The sequence below is a fragment of the Solanum tuberosum genome, unplaced genomic scaffold (assembly GCF_000226075.1).
Source record: "Solanum tuberosum cultivar DM 1-3 516 R44 unplaced genomic scaffold, SolTub_3.0 scf00849, whole genome shotgun sequence".
Lineage (NCBI taxonomy): Eukaryota > Viridiplantae > Streptophyta > Magnoliopsida > Solanales > Solanaceae > Solanum > Solanum tuberosum.
The window spans coordinates 66765-79888 of record NW_006239764.1 but is presented as its reverse complement, the minus strand read 5'-3'; the positions used below and the strand labels follow the sequence as shown (position 1 = coordinate 79888).

Genomic DNA, 13124 nt, shown 5'->3' with positions numbered 1-13124 from the left:
CTTCAGACTTCAGAGGGGCCTGCTGGGCGCTCTGCTAGGCGCGCTGCCCCAAGGAGCAGGCGCGACGCGCCACCCCTTTCCCCAGAAAACTCGTCTTTTCTCCTTCATTTTCCAACTCTAAACCTCCTTAACTTTAGTGGTTCCAGCCCCAAACACTTAGAATCATAAACCCCTCAACATAAAATATATTTCAACTCACAAACACAACCGGAAACATGTCCCAAATCAACAACTTCAACAACAAAACCACAACTTCAACAACCACAAACTTCAACAACACAATCAATCTTTTCTCGGAATTAAAACGAGTTTGGCGTGTGGAAGAACCAACCCAACACTATGATCTCACATACCTTAATAGGGATCACCCCCGACGATATCCACAACGATCTTGACAGACTACTTGCTTCTTCTTCTTTTTCTCCTCTTCTTTCTCTCTTCTCTCAAAAGCCCTAACTCTCACTCTTTTAAAAAGGGAAAAACTGATTTAAAATCAGTCTAACACCTTAATATGACCAAAATAAATGGCTAGGGAAAAGACCAAAATGCCCTTGCAAATTCGGGCTAACATCCCTGCCAAGAGCCCAACTTCCAAAGGGCATAACTCACTCATACGAACTCGGAATCGAGAAAACTCGACGGCGTTGGAAAGATCATTCCAAGGGATTTCCAAACATAACTAGAACTACACCTAAACCATCCTAGCTAGGAGTTATGACTGTTCAAAGTTGACCAAAATCTCATTTTTTTCCCCATACTTAGCCAAATTTCCAGATTCTGAATTTCCAAAAAAAAAAGACTATTTCCAATTTCCAGCTTCTTCATAGTTATTTCAAATTGCATGACGTTATAGTGGACTAACTTGTGGATTCGCTTGAAGGTTCTAACTTGTCGACTAGCTTGTGGATTCGCTTGAAGGTATCTGCTCACACTTCAAATGGTAATTCTTGAATGAAATTTTAGAAAGTTTATGTGCTCTAACATGATTGTACTTGTTCTAGTATAAACTATGTATTGTCTATTATTCATGTAAGTTGTATGATTCTGGTATGCCTCCGTTGTGAATATAATTTTCCAACACATCTTCCACATAACACTCTACAATTTTCCTTAATTTGCTATATGTAAACAGTAAAGACTCAAAACTCAAAATGAAGCACAACTACAACAAAAGAAAATCGTGAATTATTTTTAATATGTTAAAAAGGAGATTTTTGAGTGTTTTCTAGTAAAATTTTATATTTAGTCAAACAAATCACAATAAGAAAATAGAGATTAGTGATTATACACGTTGAGAAATATTATTGGATCAGGTTCACCAATAAAAGAGTGTTAGAGTATGGCTCACAAGCCGATTAGAGTGCAAATACGATATTGGTATCGGATCCACAGGCTCGTTTCGATTGTTGATATGGTTGTATACATTACATGAAAATGAGGGTTCTTATATGCAATTCTTGACTTGTAATTACATGACTGATGGTCGTTGTTTGTTTTTGTTGGATCTTGTCTAATGGAGGGTAGCTTCATTATTTATTAAGTCTAACATCCCGTCTGGTCTTGTGACAGAGTGCATGGGTAGCTCACTATCGTTGTTACCACTTTGGTATGCTTTTCTTCCTCCTACTCACTATCGTTGTTTACTTTTCTGTAGGTGGTCTTGTGACAGAGTGCATGGATAGCTCTGATCCACCACCCTTCAAAAATATTTTCAGAAAGTATCTTTTATTTTTAGCTGGAGAATTGAAATTACTTTTTAGCAAAATAATTTATAACCCGAAAACCAACCTCATATAATCGATCTAGGACATGACCCCCACACCCGTACTAAGATACAACCCCGATGATTGATCCAAAATTTGATCTTGAGATCTGACCAGGACCTGACCCCGACTTTCGGCCTGAGACCCGATATTGAAATTGGATAGGATATCCGACCCAATAAATGACACCGACACTCAAATTTGCACACGTACGATCGACCAATCCAAAATTTGAACTCGTCACTCGAATCGAGACCTGACTTTCAAATCAGGACTTGATCCAGACAACCAACAACCGATGTGAGACCCAACTTTTGAATCAGGACTCGACTCGTAAACCAACAACTGAGTTTGTATTCACACTTTGCTTGATATTAGTGAAAACAACTTGAAATCCTGTGTGAAAGTTCGTAGTTTTACTCCCTTGAGCAATGAGGTTTCCATGTAAAATTTTTTGTCTTTATTGTTAAGTACTTTATCGCATTCTAGCAAACTATTTACCTGGAACTACAGGTCACGGTGGACTACCACATCTCAAAACCTAACTATTTTTATGCTATTTATGAAAAATTCATAAAAAATTACCATGTTTGTATATTGACAGGTGAAATATACCAATGGAGTTCTAAAAGATTCCTAAATGTATAAATAGAGAATTTGTATATACTTATCCTATTTGTATATTCGCACACGAAATATACAAACCGTGCGAAATATACAAATCACAACCTCCATAGCAAACAAAACTATAACTATGGAGCGCAATTATCGAAACTATATCTATAAAGCCTTATTATGTCTATTATGATTGCTATTTCTGGATTTTTCTCAATAAAAAAGGAAAAATTACCTAAATACACAACTTATTTTACCATATTTTCAAATATTTCCTACCATTTGAAAAAAAATACAAAAATCCCCACTCCCTCTTATTCTCAGATACATCACTTGACGTGATGTATCGGTCAAATATATCACTTTACGCGATGTATAGGAACATACGCGATATATGTTGATATTAACCGTTAATTGTATCTGATACAATTATTAGACCTGTATCTCATACAATAATAAGATATATGTTTAGGATTTATGGACTACTCAAATACATGAAACATCAATAATATGGACAGATACATTGTCCTCGTTTTGACTGGTAGACTTGGGCTTTAGAAGATTATGGCCCTATTAGTAAAATATCTATTAAGACTTAAGTCTTAAGTAAAGTATTTTAAGAAGTTATAAAACAAACAATTTAACCTAAAATTAGGACAACTTCAGCCGTCAAAGATGGAAGAAGACTCAATTCCTCAAGATATTACCATCCAAATTTCTCATGGCTTCCAGTTAAGTCTTTAATACGTTTTAGGTGTGTTTCAAAATTTCATAATTCAATTGTGTTGGAACCAAATTTTGTGGATCTTCATTTAACCAATTATTCTAAGATCAATGGTGGTGATACTAAGTTGATTGCATGCGTAGACGATGTTTGTTACGCTATAGAAGATCATCGTGATGAAGAAGATGGAAATGCCACCAAGTATCATCAAATTGACAATTTTAGTAAGCTGTATGATCGAATTATTAATTTTCGTTTAGATTATAATTATCATTTTGAGTCGGATAATGGTTTTTTTGTATATCTGAAGTATATTGCCGTTTGCAATTCCGCTACTAGAGAAGTAAGATTTCTTCTTGATGTTCCTCATGAGGGCGAGGACTTTATATGTTTGATAGGTTTTGAGCCTGAAGAAAACAAGTATAAAGTTGTTGTGACTATTGAATCAAGAGCATGGGTTTACACTTTAGGCATAGATAAATCATGGAGAGAAATGATTAAATATGACGAACATGGTTTTTCAATTGCAGGATACATATCTGGAATTTGCATTAGTGGGATTATCTATCGGGTTAGCCTTGATCCGGACTATCGTATAGTTGCGTTTGACGTTAAATCAGAAATTTTCACAAGTATCACAATGTCGATTGAATTATGTCGTAAGTTTAGCGATTGTGATAATATGCTAATAGAAGTGAATGGAAATTAGGAATCATGAATTATTGTGATTATTGGTTTTGTAACGACATTTATCTATGGGTTTTTGATGAAGACGAAGAATGGAAACATGAGATACTTCATTTTCCTTTAGAAAGGGAACCTAATGAGTTTTACGTGCATCCGTTTACGATTCGCAAGTATGGTGCTGAAGAAATTGTATTTGCAATACACATAACATCAAGAAGTCTTGATAATGTTATGGTTTTTTATTTTTATGATATGAAGAATAAGAGTTGGAGACATTTTGAGGTCCAAGAATTTCCTAGCCAGATTGAAAGCATTTGTACTTATAGTGAAACCTTCTTCCCTCTAGAAAATATTGGCAGTGTTCATCACCAAGTATAACTACAACAAGAGTACAAGACAATTATATTTGAATTATATATATTGCTTTTATATGTAAAAGGTTATAGTGGATAGCTAGATTGTAATGTGGAAGCTTATTTTGTGGGAATTAATGTAATACATTGTGTGTTTTTGATTTAGTGTTAATTTGGGTATTTCAACAACATGTGTATCTTGTTCTACATGATCAGATTTATCATTAGAAAATGCAAGTGATTCTTTATTTACCCTATGATTTGTAAATATTTTTCTTCTCTTCAACTACAGCCATACTTGTTCAGATCTTTACTACCTACCATAGGGGGATTTTCAAATATTTTTAGTTTTAAATTCCCAACAGAAATAAATGGATCGACAATTGGAATAGAATTATAATGTTTAGCACTTTTAATTTATACTTGACATAAATTAGCATTAATCGAGACGTCAAGTTTCTTAATTTTCTACAACTCCATATATACAATGTTTCATGTTTGCTGAAGTAGGCAGTTGGAAGTTGGAGAGAGCATAGAGAACTTATGTTGTTAGCCCTAACAATAAATAGCTTTTCCAAGCTGGGAAAACCAACCTGCAAATGTTGAAGGCCTTGTATTTTATATAGCTTCAAGTACAAGTCTCAAACTTGTTGGTGGAAAAACCTTAGTTAGAATATCAGCTTGTTGCTCTTCACAACTGCAATGCACCAACTCAACTGCACTGTCACGCCCCGAGCCTGCAGCCTGGACGTGGCCGACACTCGAGAATCATCGCTGGCCCCCAAGCGAACCCTTGGCTTGGCTGACTACTTAGAGGAAGACTTACTCAAGTAAAATAGGAACTCCAACTACCAAAAGTTAACTCATAATGTCTCAAAACAACATAACTCAATGAATGTTTGAAATTTCTTGAATAAACATAAGTATTCGACTCAAAGTCTCAAAACATCAACAAAGGAAATAGAAAAAAAGACTTCTCAACTACTATTGTCTATGAAGCCTCTAAATACTATGATAGATGTTGGGACAAGACTCAGGACATCTTAACAAAACAAAAGATAAAGATGTGGAGCCCTCCAGAAGCAAATAGGTTCACCAAACCTAGCTGGAGTGCTAATGGTATCAACGAAGCGCCGATTGATGACCTTGAATAATTGTATCTGCATCATGAAAAGATGCAGGTCGAATGACGTCAGTACATTGAATGTACGAGCATGCAAGTGGAAAACTAAAATATACAAAGCTGGACTGATAACCGGGGAAGAGATACTCACCTCAACTCAACTCCAATATGAAAGAAATAATAAAAGATGCGATATTAAAAATCTTTTAACATAGTAAATGTCAACTTGAATGTATAAAAATACAATAACATACTCTTTACTCTTATTTGGGAGATATTCTCTAACCGACAACCATCACTATGAGCTAGGTGATGATACGCCGCCAGAACTGTCCTATATCTTGTCGGGGTACAGAACACCTCAACTAAGTGGATCCACTAAGTTATGCTTAAAGGCAATAAGGAATCATCTAAAAAGTATGATCATTTACCCATGTTGGCATACATGGTTTATGTAGGATTTTGTAGACTCATCCCCATATCGGTGCTCAATACTACTCCCAATAATATATATGCTATTTTGGTGATATGTCCTCTGGAAACTTTTTCTCCAAAATATTTACAAAACCATTTGTAAGGACCTGGGGAACAATTCTTAAACCCTCAAAATGATCCTCACCACTTCTTTAGCATTAGGGCCCACTTAACATGAATTAAACGATTTAATCATTTTGTCGTGTGTTAGCCCATGTTTTTTTGGTGAATGGCTTTGGGGAATTCCTTTCCAAAAACATTATAGAACCATCCATAATGACCTTTGGTAACAGTTCCTCCATGGTCCACTTCACTTTTTTTTTAGCATTTTGGGGCCACTTAATAGGATTTAGGAAGTTTTCTTAATTTTTCGTGTGTTAGCCTATGTATTTTTGGGTGATATGTCTTCTAGGATATTTTATTCAATTTTTTTTATAGAATCATCTGTAAGGACCTAGAGAACAATTCCTATAGCCTGACCATGATCTAATCAACATTTTTAGCATTTAGAAGCCACTCAACAAAAAATATGCGATTTTCTTTATTTTTTTTTGTGTGTGATAGCACATTATTTTTTGGTGATATGACTTTCGAACATTTTTTTTTTCAAAACCTTCACAAAACCATCTGTAAGGACCTGAGGAACAATTTCTTCAGCTTCACCATGATCCACTCTACTTTTTTTTTAGCATTTCGGGACACTCAACAAGAATCGAGTGATATTCTCGATTTTTCGCGTGTGTTTGGTGATACGGGTTCTAGGCACTTTTTTCAAAAACCTTTACAGAACCATTTGTAAGGACCTGGGAAGAAATTCCTACCGCCTCACCATGATCGACTCCACTTTTTTTAGCATTTAGGGCACACTAAAAACGAACTAGGTGATGAGAGAGAGTTGCTCGGATGGTAAGCAGCCCTCACTTCCAACCCGAAGGTTGCGAGTTCAAGTCACCAAGGGAGCAAATGGGTGGGAGCTCCTTGGGAGGGTTAAGAAAAAAGAACTAGGTGATTTTCTCAGTTTTTTGTGAATTTGGTGATATGGGTTCTAGGCACATTTTTTTCGAAACCTTTATAGAACCATCGGTAAAGACATGAGGAAATAATTCAATGCGTTGGCACATAGAATTTATCAGGAACTTTTTTTTCCAAATATTTTACAGAACCATCTGCAAGGACCTAGTTAACAATAAATATAGCATGACCATGATCCATGCCACTTTTTTAGTATTTAGGGGCCATTCAACAGAAATTATGTAATTTTCTCAGTTTTTCATGTGTATTAGCCTATGATATTTTTGTGATATAGCTTCTAGGAACTATTTTCCAAAACCTTTACAGAACCACTTTTTTAGCTTTCAGGGGCACTCATTAGAAATTAAGCAATTTTATCCCATGGATTGTTTGGTGACATGCTTCCATACACTTTTTTTCAAAAGTTCTAAAGAACTAGCCATAAGGACCTCGGTAATAATTTATATAGCTTCACCATGATCCAAGCCACATTTTTTTAGCATTTAGGGGCCACACATCAAGAATTGAACGGTTTTCTTAATTTTTCGTGTATGTTAGCTCATTGATTTTTGTTGATATGGCTTCTGAGCATTTTTTCCCAAACCTTTACAAAACTATCTGTAAGGACCTAGAATGATTCCTACAGTCTCACCAAAACCAGCCCCCACTTTTTAAAATTCAAGGGAGACTAAACAAGATTTAGGTAATTTTATTAGTTTTTCGTGTGTGTTAGCCCACAATTTTTTTGGTTATATTGTTTTCAAAAATAGTTTTTTCGAAACCTTTACAGAATCATCTATAAGGACCCGGGGAACAATTTCTATAGCTTCACCATGATACACACCACTTTTAATAGCATTTAGGGGCCACTTACATGGAATTAGGTCATTTTTTTAGTTTTTCGTGTGTGTTAGCCCATAATTATTTTGGGTGATATGGCTTCTAGGAACGTTTTCTAGAAACCTTTTCATAACCATCTGTAAGTACATGGGAAAATTTTATATAGCCTCAGCATGATCTATACCACTTTTTTAGCATTTAGGGCACAATCAAGAGAAATTAGGCAAATTTTTTTACGTTTTTCATGTGTATTAACCCATGAAGTTTTTGGTAATATGGCTTTCGAACACTTTTTTTTAAAACACTTACAAAACCATCCCTATGGACCTGGAGAACAATTTATATAGATTCACTATGATCTACACCATCTTTTTGGATTTAGGGGCCACTCAACACGAATTAGGCATTATTTTTAGCTTTTCCCGTGTGTTAACCAATGGAATTTTGGTGATATGGCTTTGAGGAGATTTCTTTTCAAAACTATTATAGAACAATTCATAAGGACCTCGGGAACAATTCATATAGCCTCACCATAGTCCACACATTTTTTTTTAGTATTTAGGGAGATTCAACAGAAAATAGATGATTTTTCTCAGTTTTTTGTGTGTTATCTCATGGATTTTGCACATTTTTTTCTAAACCTTTATAGAACTATTTGTAAGGACATGAGGTATAATTCCTATAGCCTCACCATGATCCATGCCACTTTTTTAGCATTTTAGGAGTCACTTAATAGGAGATTAGGTGGTTTTCTCACTTTTTCTTGTGTGTTAACCCTTGGATTTTTGGTGATATGATTTCAAGATATTCTTTTTCTGAAACCTTTATAGAACCATTCGTAAGGACCTGTGGAACAATTTCTATCACCTCACGATGATCCACTCCAGTTTTTTTAATCATTTAGGGCCATTCAACAATAATTAGACAATTTTATCAAATTTTTGTGTGCAACTCCCATGGAGTTTTTTTGTGATGACTTCCCGTCACTTTTTTCCAAAACATTTACAAAACCATCCATAAGTATCTGAGGTTCATTTTCTATAGCCTTATCATGTTCCACACCATATTTTAAAATTATTTAGGGGCAACTCAATGGGAATTAGGCAATCTTTTTAGTTTTTCATGTGTGTTAGCCTATGGATATTTTGGTGATACAGATTTGGGACACTTTTTGTCAAAACATTTGCAGGTCCATCCGTAATGACCTGGTGAAAAGTTTTCTATAGCCTCACCATGATCCACATCACTTTTCTTAGTATTTAGGGGATACTCAACCTGAATAAGTCGATTTTTCTTAATTTTTCGTGTGTTAGCCATTGAATTTTTAGGTGATATGACTTTCAAACACTTTTTTCCAAAACATTTACAGAGCCATCTATAAGAACCTGGGGAACAATTCATATAGCCTTACCATGATCCTCACCATTTTAGCATTTAGTAGCCAATCAATAGGAATTATGCAGTTTTCTCTATTTTGTGTGTGTGTTAGGCCATGAATTTTTTGGTGAAATGGTTTCTTGATGCTTTTTTCTAAATTCTTTATAGAACCATCTGTAAGGACCTGGGAAAAATTCCTATAGACTCACCATGATTCACACTACTCTTTATAGTATTTAGAGGTCACTCAACAGAAATTATGCGATTTTCTTACTTTTTGGTATGTATTAACCCATGATTGTTTAGTGATATGGTTTCTGGGCATATTTTTTTTTCAAATCTATTACAAAACCATCTGTGAGGATCCAGGAAAAAAATTCCATTGCCTCACCATGATCCACACCACTTTTTTTAGCATTTAGAAGTCACTCAATAGGAATTAGGTGATTTACTCAATTTCTCGAGCGTGTTAGCCCACAGATTTTTTTGTGATGTCTTCTAAGAATATTTTTTCCAAATATTTACAGAACCATCTATAGACCTGGGAACAATTCATATAGCCTTACCATGACCCACACAACTCTGTTAGCATTAGGAACCACTCTACATGAATTAAGTGATTGTTTCAATTTTTTGTGTGTGTTAGCCCATAGATTTGTTGGTGATATGGCTTTTGAGCACCTTTTTAAAAAATATTTACAGATCCATCCATAAGGACCTGGGAAACATTTCCTGTAACCTCGCCATAATAAACTCCACTTTTAGCATTTAGGTTCCCTCAACAAGAATTAAGCGATTTTCTCAATTTTCGTGTGTGTTGGCCTATGGACTATTTTGGTGATATGAATTCCGGACACATTTTTTCCAAAATCTTTACATAACCATCCCGAAAGACTTGTTGAACAATTTCTATAGACTCACCATAATCCACGCCACTCTTTTTAGAGTTTAGGGGCCACTCAACAAAAAATATGGTATTTATTTAGTTTTTCGTGTGTGTTTAGCCTGTAATACTTTAGTAATATGGCTTTCGGGTACTTCTTTTCGTAACCTTTAGAGAACCATCCGTAAGGACCTGGGGAACAAGTCTTATAGTCTTACCATGATCAACTCCACATTTTTTAGCATTTAGTATCCACTCACTAGGAAATTAAGCGATTTTCTTAGTGTTTTTGTGTGTTAGCCCTGGATTTTTCGGCGATGTGGTTTCCAGGCATTTTTTCCGAATTATCGAACCATATTTAAGGACTTGGGGAACATCTCGATACTAGAGATGGAATGATCAGTCTAATCCTCCTCCCCCTCCTGACCAACAACATCGGCGGCCTTTGAAGAGCTATTCTTCTTTTAGGAAGAAAAATGTTGTGAATGTTTGGAATAACACCACCATTCAGAATCGTCATATCTCTAAGAAATTGACAAAGTTTAGCATCAAACCTAATAGCCAACTGAATGAGCCTTGGAATGATCCGAGTCTTTTTGTCGTTCCTCGCTGCAATTCCAGCCATTTCAAGCACCTACAAACAATCGCATGTATGTAAAATTTAGTAATCACAAACCTTAGAAATTTGACATATAAAAAAAAGGAACTTGAGAAATTCACCTTAGTTGCAAGGTATTCAAGCACCGCAACAAGAAATACCGGAGCTCCGACACCAACACGTTTGGCATACTTCCCCACTGGAATTGGAGACCAGCTTTGCTGCTACGAGAACGAAACTTTTTTTTGCATTTTAACCAAAGATTTTCCCTTTACCGGCCATTGATCTTTTTCCCTTCACAGAGAAAAAAAAGTTTTGCTTTTTGATCTATAGAAACAAGAGACAAATGACGCACGAGAATTGAACTGTTGTGTGTATGTGAATTTGTAAAGCAATCTGGTTTTGGTATTTATAGCCCACAGGAGTTATAACCCAGCCAATGAGAAGAAAACCACAAGGATTGAACTTGTACGCCGTTGGATGAAAGGGAAAATTTCCATTGCTTGAGATTGCGGGTAACAAGAACACCAATCGGATTCTTATTAAAGATGAAAAACAGCATGCCAAGTTTTTCTTTAATGAGATACTGCTTTTGCGTAAACATGAATATTAAGAGAACATTTTAGAGATAAGAACTGATGCACGGATTAGTCAAAATAAAATTAAATAGTATAATGATGATTAACCGCATTCGAAAAAGATAAAAGTATAAATTTTATTCTATACTAACATTACATTATTTGAAGAGTTAATTTATATTTAAATGGAAAGTAAATTTGTTTAATCATATGTAAATATAATTTTTGAGGTACCTTCTCAAATATTTTCTATATTTGACTTAATTTGTTCACGTATCAAGCAATTTTTTTCATAACAATATAATTACAAATATTTCATCTCTTATATTTTATTTATAGAAATAATTTCATTTACATTACTCTAGATCTACTCACTAAAAGTATTTTACCATGAAATTTTAAAATAAATTGAAATTGTATTTCAAATTTGGGAAATTGTTAATAAAGCATTCTAAGAAAAACTTTCATTTACCGTACTTTAGATCTATCATGAAATTTCAAATTAAATTAAAATTCTATTTCAAATTTGGGAAATAGTTAATAAAGCTTGCTAAGAACACTTGAAAGGAAAAAACTAAAACTATTATACACATCAGGGAATGAATAACAATATAAATAATAAATGATATGATAACTGAAGCAAATTAAACAATAGGTAATACTAAGATCCAAGTATGTTGAGTTTTTATCCTAAGCGACATAAATATCATATGTCATTAAACTTGCAGAAAGGAAATCAAAGGTTTTATATTATAGAATTATAATTTTTTCTATGAATACAAGGAGATTAATAAAAGCAAACATCGCGATGCTAGCAATGGAGTGATCAGTCTAATCCTCCTCCTCGTGAGCAGCATCAGCAACGGCCTTTGAAGTGTTACTCTTGTTGTTAGGCAGAAAAATGTTGTGAATTCTTGGAATAACACCACCATTCGGAATGGTCACATCTCTAAGAAATTGATTCAGCTCTTTATCAAACCTAATAGCTAGCTGAATGTGCCGTGGAATGATCCGAGTCTTTTTGTCATTCTTCGCTGCAATTCCAGCCAATTCAAGCACCTACAAACAATCACATATATGTAAAATTTAGTAATCACAAATCCTAGAAATTCGACATATCAAAAAGAGACAGAGAGAAGGAACTTGAGAAATTCACCTCACCTGCAAGTGACTCAAGCACAACAACAAGGAATACCGGTGCTCCGGCACCAAGACGTTTGGCATACTTCCCGACTTTGAGTAATCGGGCAATACGAGCCACTGGAAATTGGAGGCCAGCTTTGCTGCTACGAGATCTTCTTTTAGCATTTGAACCAAGATTTTTCCCTTTACCGGCCATTGACCTTTTTCACTACAAAAAAAGTTTTTCTTTTTGATCTATAGAAACAAGAGACAAATGAAGCGGAAGAATTGAATTGTTGTGTGTGTATGTGAATTCCTAAAGCAATCTGGCTTTGGTATTTATAGCCCACAGGAGTTATAACCCAGCCAATGAGAAGACAATCACGAGGATTGAACTTGTATGCCGTTGGATGAAAGAGAAAATCAATGGTGGATAAAGATGTTGACACATTTAATCAATTCAAGGATTATAATAAGTTTATTTCCAAAAATAGAGGATTATGATGTGTTTGTTTCCAAAGTAAATAAGTATTATGATGTGTTTGTTACCAAAAAAAAAAGGACTATGATGTCTTTAATATGTTGCCAAAAAGAGAAAGACAAAAGGGATTATGATGAGTCTGTTGCTCAAACCAAATGGGGAAATTTTGTTCTTTAATAGCCATTTGAACATATTTAAAGTTTTACAACTTATTAAGACTAATTTGTATACTGAAAGGAGATAACATATTTTAAATGACTAATTTATTATCAGCTCAACAAGCCTAAAAATAACAGTAGCCCTCATTTTTAAAGCAATATTAATTGGTTATAGTTATTTAAAAAATAATAATTGTGTATTGTCTATATAAAATATAAAGTTTTCATATGAGAGGAAATAATTTTTGAAGTTTAACGAATCTAGAATACTATACGACTCAAGAAAGATTAAAAGAATTGACTATAACAAAGTTTCATTAAAACATAAAATAAAATT

General features: G+C 34.5%; 1 protein-coding gene and 1 pseudogene across 1 annotated transcript; both read right to left on the bottom strand.

The window, feature by feature from the left end:
- Nucleotides 1-10208: 10208 nt before the first annotated feature.
- On the bottom strand, nucleotides 10209-10730 carry LOC102591451 (probable histone H2A.3; annotated as a pseudogene).
- Nucleotides 10731-11857: 1127 nt separating this feature from the next.
- Nucleotides 11858-12365, bottom strand: LOC102591121 (probable histone H2A.3). The gene is made up of 2 exons (XM_006367586.1): nucleotides 12183-12365; nucleotides 11858-12085 (listed from the first exon to the last, which is right to left on the bottom strand). The coding sequence occupies exons 1-2, from the start codon at nucleotides 12363-12365 to the stop codon at nucleotides 11858-11860; spliced, it is 411 nt and encodes a 136-aa protein (XP_006367648.1).
- Between the last annotated feature and the right edge of the window lie 759 nt (nucleotides 12366-13124).

Coding starts and splice junctions, on each gene's coding strand:
- LOC102591121 (XM_006367586.1), bottom strand. CDS start 12,365: ATGGCCGGTAAAGGGAAAAATCTTGGTTCAAATGCTAAAAGAAGATCT. Junction 12,086..12,182: donor TTGAGTCACTTGCAGGTGAG/GTGAATTTCTCA, acceptor GATTGTTTGTAG/GTGCTTGAATTGGCTGGAAT.